This window comes from Lissotriton helveticus, chromosome 4_1 (assembly GCF_964261635.1).
Source record: "Lissotriton helveticus chromosome 4_1, aLisHel1.1, whole genome shotgun sequence".
Classification (NCBI taxonomy): domain Eukaryota; kingdom Metazoa; phylum Chordata; class Amphibia; order Caudata; family Salamandridae; genus Lissotriton; species Lissotriton helveticus.
In genome coordinates, this window is record NC_136063.1 from 1,601,512,458 (window position 1) to 1,601,527,168 (window position 14,711).

At 51.1% G+C, this 14,711-nt stretch overlaps 1 protein-coding gene across 1 annotated transcript in view; it reads right to left on the reverse strand.

Annotated features, from left to right (window-relative positions):
• EEPD1 (endonuclease/exonuclease/phosphatase family domain containing 1) overlaps positions 1-4,705 on the reverse strand; it is a 311,216-nt gene extending 306,511 nt beyond the window's left edge. Inside the window, exon 1 of the mRNA XM_078688223.1 lies at positions 2,989-4,705. Within this exon, the coding sequence (XP_078544349.1) occupies positions 2,989-3,869 (881 nt within the window). The 5' untranslated portion in view covers positions 3,870-4,705. The remainder of the gene's footprint in view (positions 1-2,988) is intronic.
• Between the last annotated feature and the right edge of the window lie 10,006 nt (positions 4,706-14,711).

Here is a 14,711-nt window from a genome sequence, read left to right on the forward strand (position 1 = left end):
TACATAAGCCACGGACTGCATGCATGCCAGCCTGGTGCTGCATGCATTACATCAGCCTTGTGCTGCATACATTAGACCAGTTTTGGGCTGCATACATTACACCAGCCCTGTGTTGCATGCATTACACCAGCCTTGTGTTGGATCCATTACGCCAGCCTGGTGCTGCATGCATTACACCAGCCTTGTGCTGGATTCATTACACCAGCCCTGTGCTGCATATACTACACCAGCTTTGTGATGAATGCATTACACCAGCCTTGTGATGAATGCATTACACCAGCCTTGTGCTACATACATTACACCAGCTGTGTGATGCATGCATTACACAAGCCCTGTGCTGCATATATTTCACCAGTCTTGTGATGCATGCATTACACCAGCCCTGTGCTGCATATACTACACCAGCTTTGTGATGCATGCATTACACCAGCCTTTTGCTGCATGCATTACGCCTGCCTTGTGATGCATGCATTACACCAGCATTGTGCTGCATGCATTACACCAGCCTTGTGATTCATGCATTTCGCCAACCTTGTGCAGTATGCATTACACTAGCCTTGTGCAGCATGCATTACACCAGCCTGGTACTGCATGCATTACATTTGCCACGGACTGCATGCATTACTCCGGCCTTGTGCTGGATCCATTACGTCAGCCTGGTGCTGCATGCATTATGTCAGCCTTGTGCTACATGCATTAGACCAGCCTTGTGCTGCATACATTACACCAGCCTTGTCCTGCACGCATTACATCAGCCTTGTCCTGCACGCATTACACCAGCCATGTGCTGTACGCATTACACCAGCTTTGCGATGGATGCATTACGCCAGCCTTGTGCTGTATGCATTACACCAGCCTTGTGCGCCACACATTACACATGCATTGTGCTGCATGCATTATGTCACCCTTGTGCTGCTCCAATTACACCAGCCTTGTGCTGCATGCATTACACCAGCCTTGTGCTGCATGCATTACGCCAGCCTTGTGCTGCAAGCTTTAGATCAGCCTTGTGCTGCATGCATTACACCAGTCTTGTGCTGCGTGCATTATGCCAGCCTTTGTGCTGCATCCATTACACCAGCCTTGTGCTGCATGCGTTACACCAGCCTTGTGCTGCATGCATTAGACCAGCCCTGTGCTGCATGCATTACGCCAGCAAGGTGCTTCATGCATTACCGCCAGCCAGGTTCTGCAGGCATTACACCGGCCTTGGGCTGCATGCATTACGCCAACCTTGTGCTCCATGCATTACACCAGCCTGGTGCTTCATGTATTACATCCAGCCTGGTTCTGCAGGCATTACCCCAGGTTGGTGCTGCATGCATTACATCAGCCTTGTGCTGCATGCATAAGACCAGCCTTGTGTTGCATACGTTACATCAGCCTTGCGCTAGGTGTAATTTCTGAGAAGTACATAAGACTAAGGGGTTATTTGATTCCTAGGAGGGCAGAAAGCCTACCACCTGAGCAGGGTCTGTGCTCCACCCCTCATGACACAGGCTGCCTGGCATTCCCAGAGATGCCCGTCTGCTTGGCAGGGATCTCTATGCCTCCAATGCACACGCAGGTGCACTGCAGAGACAGCAGTTTGCAAGTGGGCACTAGGACTTTTGGTCCCGCTCATCGACTGTAAACACAAAGAGAGAATCTGTTTTAGTAAGGAAACCCCTCCAAGGCAGTGGGAGATATCTCCCTTAGAGTTAGGGCCACTGTTGTATCTTCACTGCCAGGCCCACAAGGCCCTGCAAAGCAGTCTAATGCAGGGACTTGCAATCATGGTTTCTGTTCCCTTAACAGAACGGTGTGCCCACCGGTGTGGCTAGTTGCCCACTAGTGAGCAGGTCACCAGGTGATGGGTCTCCGCTGCCAGAGTCAGCTGAAGCTCCCCCGGCGGAAGTCCTGCTTTAACAGAGAGAGACCCTGTACCTGCAAGAAATGTGCATTGCTAAACTAGAGCTGCAGGGCGCTACATACATGGTTATTATTGTCATCACTGAACAAAGAGGTAGGTACTCATCATCGAAAGAATGATAACTAACACAAACACACCCTCATCTGCTCAAACTGGCTTTCCCCACCAAAGTGACCAGCAAGAACACTGACTTACCTGACACCACAAATGTAGTGTTCAGCTGTCCATCACAAACACCGCGCACTGGGGGGACACAGAGTCCATGCCTTAGCCCAGGTAAGCAGCTCTGGCCACAAGCCAAAAAGTATGTTTGGTTTTAATATAAAATATAATATATATATATATATATATATATATATATATATATATATATATATATATATATATATATATATATCAGGAGCCGCACTCATCTCGTCCCTTCTTCGCACAGAACACATGTTTTCCAGTTGTCTCTGCCCCAGGATGTCCATTGATCTGAATGTTTATTTGTTATCTCTGCTTGTCAGCAGCTGCACGTTGTAAGTACCATAAAGTCCGGGTTGGTCTTCAGAGTACACTGACGCTCTTAAGGCATGTTCGGTGCTTTGCAAGCCTAGGTAAATAATTAAAGTAATATTCTATACTAGGGACATGGAGATACTGATATTACAGTAACCTCTCAAACATGAAAGCGACCCGAATCACGTGCACTTCCGCTTGAGCATTCAGTGCAGGTGGAAACATCAGGCAGCGTGGCAGTTCTGATGCGCGCGCCAGAGGTTTAGGACCCGAGGCGACAGGCATTCTTTGAGCAGTCATTCGTACTCTCAGCACTGCTGCTGCTGCATCCTTCATTCCATTGGGATGCTAACATTACAATGAAACCAATTTTACAAGGTCATAAGGAGTAGTCATTGTTGATTTTTGGAAGCTACATTTACATTGCATGAATAGTGCTCCCAGAGTGTAGTAACCATCAACAGCCAAGTCACTAATACGAATAGGAAGCCTACATTCCAACACTCCAGCCTATAGCACATCACCACCAAAGTCGATACTGTCAGTTAAAAAGGCAAACCCAACATCACTCTTACCTGTTCTCCAGCAGAGTCATGCACACCACCTCTCGCACCCCGGGGTTGGTGGCCTTCTCCAGGGAGCAGTCCTGCAGGTTCCAGGTGGCCACCCGGACCACCGGCTGCCCGTCCCGCACCCCCGCGAACACTTCCACCGGGGGGCGGGTGGAGATGAGCTGCGTGGGGCCCCCGGGAGGGAAGTCCAGGTCCTCGCTCTGCAAGCTGAGCGACGTGGGGCTGGGGTGCGGCCTGGCGCTGAAGTGCAGCCCCCCGTTGTTGGTGGCCGTGGCGGTGGAGGGCGGCCGGGACCTCTCCACCGACACGTGGTGCCGGATCCGCTCCAGGAAGGAGGCGCTGACCGAGCCCACCCTGGCCAGGTCCTCCACGCTGCGGAAGGGCCCGTGCTCGGCGCGGTAGTGCACGATGCCGCGCGCCAGGGCCTCGCTCACGCCGCGGAGGCTCATCAGCTGCGCGGCGGAGGCCGTGTTGAGGTTGAGTCTCGCGGAGGCGGCGGAGGGCACGCGCTGGTGGTGCTCCTTCCTCAGGGAGGCGCTGGGGGAGCGCTGGCCCGAGCCCCCCCGGCCGGCGCCGCCCACGCAGATCTCGAACTTCACCTGCTCCAGCTTGGCGGCCCCCACCCCGCTGACCAGCGCCAGGTCCTCCACCTTCTTGAAGCCCCCGATGTACTCGCGGTACTCCACGATGCTGTGGGCCACGGCGCGCGTGACCCCGGGCAGCGTCATCAGCTCCTCCTCGGTGGCCGCGTTGATGTTCAGCCGCTCCGGGTTGGCCGCCAGGATGTTGCTGAAGTTGCAGGCCGCGCTGAACTTGCGGCCGCTCTGGCAGAAGTCGGACGGGTCCCTGGGGATGGAGCGGTGGCAGCCCAGGTTGCCTCCCATGGTCCGTCGCAGGGGCGAGGGGTGCACTTCCACGGGCTTCAAGGTCCAAACATCCACCGGAGAGGGACTGGAGGGTTCTGAATCGAAATACAGTATTTCATTTGAAAAATAAGATTCTCTGGGGAGCTTCGATTAAAGTTAAAGGACACATAAGACTGGCCAAGGTGTGAGGCCAGGGTTTTTCACCGTTATTAATCAAATAGCATGGCTAATAAAAGTTGTGGGTCAGCACACTGGATGCTAACTCGTCCAATGCCGTCTTCTTAGCCACCGATTCGATGATGTGCAGATAAACAACCGATGCATTCAAATGAAATGCTCAAAGCTAAGCTGCAGGGAGCGGGGTGGGACTCTAGCTGACACCGCGCGTGCTGCTGGCACCATAAATCACTAACACCCCTCAAGATCTTTGCAAGAGTGGCACCGGCTGCGTCTCCCAGAGTCAGTGAAGCCGGGTCAGGGTGACTGGCACGCAGCTTCTGTGGGCTGCCTGCTGGGCGACTGCAGAAGCCGCATCTCTGCAGCGTGTGGGCTTAACCTGCGGCAGGGTCGTGCACGCACCTCACAGCAGGTCAACTGTCTCTCGCTGCCTAACGATGCCAGGCGCGTGCAGCGAATCCGAGCAAACCAACCACTTCTGCAGCTCCTTTCCGAGCGACGTCTGCCGGAAATCAGGTTTCAGTAGCTTCTGTCCTCGCAGAACACCACGGGACACTTTCCCTCGTCTCTTCAGAGGGCGCCCGCACCGCAGGCTCTCTGTCAGCCACCGTCGAGCAGCTTACTGTTTTAAAGTGTGTGCAGCTTGTCCCTGCAGGCAGCAGAGGCGGTGCCTATCCGGCAGGGGCGGGGCGAATACAAAGTGAACAGAGCCTCGGCCTCCCTCCGCAGCCGGTCACATGGGCCACACCGGTTGCTGACTGGATCTGTCCGATCAGCGCGTGCTGCACACTGCCTGTGCCACCCAGCTGGGCGGACTGGCGAATGCCTTCTTGCTGTAGGCGGGCAACTAGAGCCAAATTTCGGGTGGGGGGGGGGGGGGGGGGGCTGTAAAATATTTCGGGGGGGACTAATTCTTCCTACCATAGACCGAGTGACTGAAAGAAGGGGTGAAAACACAACAAACGCCTAATTACAAGTAAATGGTCTTTTAAAGATCTGTTAAGTACTCGGGTGCGGCTGCAAATAAATGCTCGCCAGCCCGTCTCCGAAGCTGTCTCCGCCCGGGCTGACACAGAAGGAGGGGGGGCTGAAGCCCCGTGAGCCCAATGGGTGTTGCGCACATGTCTTCTGCATGCAGTAGGTGGAAGGGAGAGTGTAACTTAATGGAAGGCCATTATTAACTGCCGCTCGAGCTGCTTGTCCTAGGACCTAGAATAATACGCGAAGCAGAGACAGTAGAGCATTATGCCTGGTGAGAGAGAGATTTTGAGGAAACTTTGGGAGGGAGGGCGAGGGGTGGGAGAAAAGTAGACCAAAATGGTTTGAGTGTGAAAAAGGCCGCTTTATTAGGAAACAGGTGCACATTAAAATATATAAAAACCCTGGCAACGCCTTACAAAACTTTACCTCACTAAATAAATAATTAACTACAAACCCCGCCCCCCACCCCCTCCCCTAAAATTCTTTGGCCCCTCCCCCACCCAACAATACAGCATTAAAACATTACAACAACATTATAAACATAACATCATCAATAAAGCATTACGTCAACAATCAAATCATTACGTCATCATTTAACCCATTACGTCATCAACACCCCAATCACATATTGAAAGCCAGGCCCTCGATAACCAGAAACCCTGCCTGACCCTTCACCCCTGTCAATACCCCCCAAAACCTGAACGGTCAAACAATGACCAACTTCCCTTGTACCTGTCAATCAATGAATCCGACCAATACTCACTAAAACTTTACAATAAACCGCACCGAGACAACAAAAACCCCGCCACCCAGAAAGGAAGGGGGGGGAGAGGAAAGTACACCACCTCCCTTTCTGCCCCCCCAACCAGGAAAATAGAAGCAGAAATGGACAAAGATCAACGTTGCATTGCTAGTGAACGTGCCAAAACTTCACGCAACTCTAACAAATATAGGTCCATCCCCACTCTGGACAGGTGAACACCATCGTCCCTGAAAAATTCCACTGTCTCAAATTTAATCTCTCGATGAGAAATCCTGCTGAAACCAAGACAACGGCAACATCTAGAAACCTCGGAGTTTACTTTTTTCCTGGCTCTGTCAACAGCTCTGGGATTGACCGCTCCTCTCCAAATCCTACGCGGAATTAACTCAGTCCAGAAGACATGGCACCCAGCCCAAAACTGCTTGATAAGGCTCAAATCCTTCTTAATAGCTCGCAACAATACAACACCCTTAGTGGTACAAAGATCGTTCTCCCCCAGGTGAATCACCAGAATATCAGGACATAGCCCGCCCACCATATTGTTGTTGAGACATGGAATTAACTCTTTCCAGAGCATACCACCTTTCCCCTTCCAAACCAAATTGAACATGCGAGCATTAAAACCCAGAAGCTCTCCGAAGTAACTCTGCGCCGCCTGGACTCGGGCCAATTTCACGAAGGAATGCCCAACTATCCAGACTGTCACCACAGGAGAACGAGGCCCAGCAACAGATCCTAAAAAAGAAAACAGAGTTAAAGCTCATGGGAAGGAAGATGACGCATGCGCCTCCTCCGCTTGACTTCTCACGTAGCGCTGAAAGCAGTTTGAAGACCAACGCCCCAACCTCATGATATCCCTTTGTGTCCAACCTCTATTAAAGGCTTCAGTTGCAGCACCAATCCGGAAAGAATGTGTACCATATAAGTTCCCATCCAGACCCAAATGGAGTAAAGCCTTCCGCAAAACCATGCGAAATTGGTATGCTGTAACAGGAGTGCCATCAATATGCTGGAAAACAAGCGCATCATTACCACCCCCGCATAAAGAACGCCAGCGCCGCGCCAACAGTAAAGGGCAAGTAATCCTCGGAGCACGCGCCTGCAACCACACTCCCTTCCCCTTCCTAGTCTGATCAGTTTTGGAGCTGGCTAACCAGACATGTACCCCCTCATCAGAACAAAAAACATCTCGCCAAAAGAGGCCACACTTACATTTCGAACCCAACAACTCTGAAACCCTAAAGGCTCCAAAAAACATGAATGCCATTAACATGGAAAATAAGCATGACTCAAAGTCATCTGAACAAACCGAAGGTAGAATAGTTATCAGCCGGGCCAGGATCTGCCAAGATAAAGGAGCCCTGAATCTAGTGGAGTGCCCTTGCTCTCTGGCCCAACCCTCCAGCATTCTCCTGCCAATCTCCCACGCTGAAGGAGAATAACCCCATAACAACTTACCCATGAAAGCTATCCCTGCCAATTTGCCTGCAATGGTTACCTTGGTCAGACCTTTATCCATGAGATCTAAAATGAAGTTTACCACATCCTCAGAACGACGACAAACCTCCTCACGCCTACAAGCGCCTGACTCCAGAAACTCCCTCCAGGCCAGAGAATAAGCAGAACGCGTAGACACAGACAAAGAACCTACCACCAGTTGTAAGACCCGACGTTGCCTACGTGCCACAGATGAATCGGCATCGGGTCGGTGCTCTGTCTGCCTCCCTCGCCAGTCCACGGAATCTCCCCCACTGTGAACGAGACAGAGCATTCGCAATGTCATTGTCCACGCCAGGAATGTGCAAAGCACGAAAATGAATGTCGTGTTTCAAACAGCCCAGCACGAAGACTCTCATGAGCTTCAAGACCTGTTCATCCCTGGCAGACTGTCGATTAACAATCTCCACAACAGCCATGTTGTCCACACGAAAAAGCACTTTCTTATGTGCCAAGACCTCCCCCCACAGGGTCAAAGCCACCAGCAAAGGGAAAAGCTCCAAAAAGGTAATGCTGCGACCACCATTCAACCACTCATCCGGCCAACGTTCCGCACACCATCTTCCATTCCAATACAGACCAAAACCATCACTGCCAGCTGCATCCGAAAACATTTGCACATCCCACTCGAAGTCAACGTCCCGAACCAAAGGAACACCATTAAAAGAAGAGAGAAAAAATGTCCACATTCTCAAGTCCTCCTTGACACCAGCAGACAAGCGAACACGATGGTGAGGCAAATGTTGACCTGCAAGAGCCCTGCCCAATCTGCGACAAAAAGTCCTTCCTGCTCTCCCGACCCTACAGGCAAAATTGAGATGGCCTAGTAACACCTGAATATCTTTCACCAACACTTTCCGTTTTGATAACATGGTTTCCAGCAAATCCATCATTTTCACTTTTTTATCCTCAGGCAAGCGAGCCCGCATTGCCACAGAATCAAGTTCAATTCCCAAAAAGGACAAAACAGTGGCAGGACCCATAGTTTTCTCGGGAGCCAAAGGAACTCCCAGATCCTCCATGAGCCCTTGGAAAGTGTCCAGAGCAGACTGGCACTCCGTGGAGCCCGGGGACCCGACAAAGAAAAAGTCATCTAGGTAGTGCGTTACCAGTGAGTGACCAGACTGATGAGTAAAATACCATTGTAAAAAAGTACTGAAACACTCAAAAAGAGCACATGAAATAGAGCAACCCATCGGCAGAGCCTTGTCCACGTACCATTTCCCTGAAAATTGTATACCTAGGAGACACCAGTCATCAGGATGGACGGGCAACAGCCGGAAAGCAGACTTTATATCACACTTGGCCATCTCAGCAGCTGCGCCCGCGGTCACAACAAGTGATATGGCAACGTCAACTGAGGAATAAGAGACCGAAACAGCATCTGGATCAATAAAATCATTGACAGACGACCCTTCCGGCCATGACAAGTGTTGAATAAGCCTGAATTGTCCCGGATCTTTCTTCGGGACCACTCCAATAGGTGATATTATCAAATTAAGGATCGGCCAATCGTGAAAAGGGCCAGCCATCCTTCCTTCATGCACTTCTTTATTTAACAGGTCTTGCACTACTGCGCCATACTCAGACGCTGATTTCAAATTAGCAGACCATCTCCTTTGTCTGGAACCCATGTAACCCAACCGGAATCCAAATTCAAAACCATCTAACAATGTTTCCCTCACAGCTTCATCATCATAATCCTGAAGCGCAAGGCGCAATTTCTCTAACTTAACCGGCGTATGAGCCCTTGGGCCCAGCACCCTGAGTACCTCTGGATCCCCTACCCCCTGAGAACTGTTTGGACGTTCCTGAGCCACTCGCACCTGGCTGTTTCCCCTGTAGCCCTCCCGCTGGCTGGTTATCCCAGCATTTGGACAATGGGTGCCGCCTACCGCAACCAGAGCATTCGTGTCTGAACTTACAATACTCCCTGCTACATGACCCTTTGTTGAATTCCCAGCATGTGCCCATTCCAGACTGTGCGTTAGAACTATTCCCCACCCCTCCCCGGGTGGGTTTGCCCTGAAAGGGCCGGTAAATTAAGGGGAGACCACTAGCTGTAAAAATAGTTTTACCCCCCCGATGCAGATCCCATGGTGTGTTGCCATAAGTCAGTGTCTAGCTCCCCCCACTTGGCCTCCGGATCCCACGCCATCCTGGCCCTAAACTCCTCATCATATTGAGACCAAGCAAACCCCCCGCCAGTAAGCTGTGCCTTGCGTATAACATCCATGTATTTAAAAAGAGAGACGCTGCGCTCAGGGAACTTTTCACAGTATACACTCGCATAAATAAGGAATGCAGCCGTCCAATTTTCAATGGTCAACGGAACTCTAGGACGTTTTGCCAACTCAAACTCCTCCTCCTTCGACCCTTCCTTGGACCGGACTTCCCAGTTCAGAAGCTTAAGAATTTCAACATACTCTCCCTTCCAAATACGTTCCTTTGTAGCCAACATCAAATGGGCACCCAAAGGCTTTGTCACACCCATATAAGGCAACTTTTTAATTTTCAATTCTTTGCTGGCCAATGGCTCTTTACCGCACTAGAAGCATCAGTGTTAGTACCACTCTCCACTTTACCTGTGACTTCCATAACATCATCAGTGCCCACAGCAGTGTCTTTAACGTAACGTCCTTTCAGCAACCTCCCTTCCCCAATACCAACATTGCTTTCCCCTCCTGTGCCCACAGACACCATAGTAGGTTTGGCCTGTGCAGCTAATTGCTCACCTGGTAACAAAGAGACCACTCTCGAAGGCTCCACTCGTGGTGCTGAACCCGATGCATCCTGTCTGCGAGGCGCCCTGACCGACGGGCTGTGCTCTCTTTCCTTTTGTACTGGACTTTGCACCGCTTAGGCCTGAAAAACACTACCAGACACATGAGAGGGTTCCCCCCCCTCTACTTCCCGTAACTCTCCTTCCTCGGGACTATCTTCATCATAATCCAGGACCACTGAATCAAATCCAGTAAGCAACACATCACTACGGGCCTTACCTAGCCCGGTATCAACAATAGTACATTTTAGTGGTTGTGAAGAAAATCCAGGGGGGGGGAGCAGACTGTACTCGCCTGTACCTCCCCTTGCGCTGACTCTGTGGCTCCATAGCCGCAGGTAAGGTAGGGCACCTATACCTGCTGCTCGTAGGGGCCAGCGGGGTCACGCCGGACCCTCGTGTGCTGACCGCGGCGGGTTCCCTCGGTGGAACAGAGAGGGCCGCGCTAGGCATTCTCCTCGCTTCACCTCGGCGCAAGTGGACTGGACCGCGCCCTGCCAAGTCTGGACCGCCGCACCTATCCCTGTCCTGAAAAGAAAAAATTTGGACTGGTGTGCTAGGGTCCCTAAATACCATACCTAAACCAGACTCTGTCCCCCGCAACTCAGAACCAACATTCCTCATTTGAGACCTATCTAAAGAACGTCCTCTAAGACCGTCTCTCAAAGGCACCACCCTGACCGGAGAGTCACCTATCACCTCTTCATCCTCACTCCAATCCAAATTATCAACCGCCACCGCTGAAGAAGAAGCCCGAACAGGAGCCCCAGCACGCCAATCGTGAACCTCACTCTCCCTCTGTAATCCACTCTGCGCCAAACCTGTAGCACCAAAATGTTCCCACCCAGGAGAACCAAACATAAAAGAGGGGCCTCTTGCATCCCCAGTCCAACATGGGACGTATCCCTAACCCCTTGTACATGCCCACCACTCATTTGCCTGAAAACCCCTTCATGCACCGACATCGTGCCAGGTAAACCCACACCCCCTGCACTCAGTACACCAGGCTGGCAAACCCCTACAGGATTAATCACAACTGCCCTTTCAAGCCCCGCCAACCCTGGACCAGGCGCAGGTCCTGCTACATTGATATCACCAGAAGAAACTCCACGGCCCACCTGTGATACCCTCCTGCCCTCCCTCTGAAAAAGGTCATTCACCTCCTGAAAACCAGAAAATCCAAAGCCCCCTGACCGTGAAGTCTCCTGCCCCAAAACAACACCAGAAAAAGAACCCCCTTCACCCATCTGGGCCCACTCTCCCTCGCCCCTGGAACCCCCCCCCCACAGACAAAGCAGCACCCACTGAAGAACCAGGAGTAGAAAACAGTAAAGGGCTGCCCAAATTACCCCCCACCTCGCCCTGCTCAGTGCTAACATCATGGGAAGAAAAAACCTGGCCAGCATGAGATTCAAAACCCCCATGTCTCTCCAAACCCCCATGTCTCTCCACCCCACCTGCTACAGACCGGCCTGACGCCATACTATCCACAGCACGTATCCCAGGTACAAAAAGACTAGGAGGGGTTAATAAAATCCGGGCGCCTGTGTCAAGGTTAAGCTGTGTCTCTGCTACAACCCGCTCTGACACATGTAAATGAGGCTCAACGTGCCCCTGGACTGCACCATGACTATCTGCAAATTGCACCGAACCTCTGCGCGCTCCTCGAGCAGCCACACCGAACTCAGGCTCCAAGCGACGCTCCCCTAGAGGGTCGGATGCGGAGCGCTTCTTGCTCCCTCTCCGCCCCCCCCTCCCACGCTTGGTCGCTGAATCAAAATCAGCAGCGAACGTTTCAACGTTCACAACACTTCCCGCCCGCACCGCTGAGGAAGACAAAGGCACGCCTGCTTCACCCGACTGCCTGGGAGCCTTGGCAGAGATCGCCGGAGCTCCTCCCGCCCCAACCGCCACCTGAGCCCGCACAACAGGGGCCGGCCGCGCTTCAATCGTGCAGACCACGGGAGCGCCGGACGCCACCGGAGCTCCCCCCCCCCCCCGCCACACGCGCCTGCAAGGAAGGGGCCGGTTTCCTCGTACGGGACCGGCCCCTTTCGCTTACCTGGCCTGAACGCCTCTTCTTAGGCGAGGAACACGCCAGCACAGCAGCGGACACACCGGCGGAGGCCTGGCGCTGGGGGCGCGCCGGCCCCCCTCCCACCAACAAGTCCATGCGACCTGCTTCCGACAGCAGCCTCATGGCCTCCAAAACACGATAGTCCTCCATTATAGCAATATAAACAGCCACAGGAAACACTAATGAAAATACCTAAAAGCACCTAATAACTCACTAGACACAAAAAACGCTAACTAACCTCCTAGCCACCAGGTCACCAAACCTAAAATGGTGGCTAGGAGGCGGGGAAACATGAATTTATAATTGGGCTGGCCAGCCCTACTAGGCCAGCCCAATTCGAGAAAGTTCTGGCTACTGCCAGAACCCCTCGCAGCCCTCCCAAACTGCCCGGGGGAGGAGACCTCCATTCGGTCAGCTCCCTCCCCCAAGCCCCCCATCGGGGAATTGATTTTCCCCATTGATTTACATTAAAGTGGAGGAGATTTTAACCTGAAGACTTATAAAACAAAGCCATTTTGGGCTTAACATATTGTGTCTCCTTCCTGAATAGGGATAGTTGGCATGTTTAGTAGAGGTTTGCGTTGAAGACTCCTCCATGGGCCCCAGTGGATGCTACAGCGGGGGTTGTCACTCACTCACCTAACTCTCAAATTGTAGGAGCAGAAAATATGTCTGATGCTAAATGTACTTCCACTTCAAATTATTTAGACAAGTGTATGGAATGAATCACATTTTACCACCTTATCTAAATACAAACCTATTAGTCTTACACTGAAAATGAGACTGGCATCTTCAAATACCTAGTTTATTTATTTTTGCATATTTATACAGCACAGACTTGTGCTACAGCACTTTACAATAAAAATATTTAATTACATGGAAGTTACAGATGGTTTAAAATGAACAAATACTACAAAAAATAGTTGCAAAGTTCGAGAATTACTGAAAGGTAGACTGTAAAAGAAAACCAAAATGTACAAGAGATATATACAGCAGTGAAAAGGTTGAGGCAGTATAGATGTCTGTGCCAAGATTATTTGCAATGCTTTAGCTATAATATTGTTGGAGGAGAAGGGCTATCAGGTCTGATTGAAAGTCGCCAGGGAGGATGTTGCAGGTATTTAGAGGTAATGAGTTCCAAATTCTGGTTGTGCTACCTGAGAAAGATTGTGCCAAGAGCCGTTTCTTTTTAAAGGATAAGGGTTCTAGCATCATTCCTTTGGTGTTTCACAATGGTCTACAATGCTCAACATCGTCTCTTACGCTGACACCCAACTGATCCTCTCCCTCACCTGCGAACCCAACATCACCAAACACAACTTCTAAGAAGGTATGAAAGCCGTCGCCATCTGGGTGAAGAACAGCTGCCTGAAACTCAACTCAGAAAAGACAGAAGTCCTCATCCTTGGCTTTACCCTCTCCACATGGAACAACTCCCTGTGCCCATCCGCCCTCAGAATTCCTCTTACCCAGACGGACCACGGCCAAAACCTCGGCATCATACTAGACTCATCACTCAAAATGAACCGCCAGATCAACACCGTTCCTCGACCTGCTTTAACACCCTCCACATGCTCCAAAAGACTTTCAGATGGAATCCAAGCGAAAAAAAAAAAACAGTCACGCACGCATTCATCACCAGCAGACTGGACTACAGCAACACACTCTATGCCGGAATCAATAAGAAACTCCTTCGCAAACTCCAGACTGTCTAGAATGCCGTAGCCAGACTGATCCTCGATATCACCCATCGAAGTCACATCACCAAACACCTGCGCGATCTCCACTGGCTGCCAGTCGAAAGAAGAATAACCTTCAAACTCCTCACTCATGCATACAAGGTGCTTCACAACACTGGACCTGCATACCTGAACAGTCACCTCTCCCTTCACGCACCCAAAAGACACCTGCGATCAGCCCAGCTTTCTCTAGCCACCGTCCCTCGTATCAACAAGACTATGACAGGAGGAAAGTCCTTCACCTATCTTGCAGCCAAAGCCTGGAACACCCTACCCATCTACCTCTGGCAATCTCCCACATTGCCCCAGTTCAGGAAGGACCTCAAGACCTGGCTCTTCTGATGACCCCAGCACACTACGGAGCCACCCCTACATCCCTTCCCAGTGCCTTGAGACCCTCACGGGTGAGTAGTTGCGCTTTACCAACCCTAATTGATTGATCTATCGAATGGCCTAGAGCTGGCTGATAGTTTTAGTTTGTCCGCAGGTAATGAGGAGTGAGCAGAGCTTAATGGGTGATGCAAGCAATCTTGTAAATACTTCTGGCTTCAATTAGGAATCATTGGAGAGTGATCAGCATCAGTGTAATGTAGCCATTTCTGGACATGGTGTTGATTCGGAATGTAGGTTGAGCCTTTTGTCTAGGATGACCCCTAGAGAGTTGGCACTCTCAACAATGGTGGATTTGAGTTGAGAGTGATTGTGTCGCCGTGAATTCCTGTGTGGCACTGGGTATGTCTAACTGATAACAATGGCAATGAGTTGTCTGCCTTTAGATTCACACCATGAAGAGGGGTATTCATAAACATTGATTTATACATTTAACATTATTTCACAGTAATTA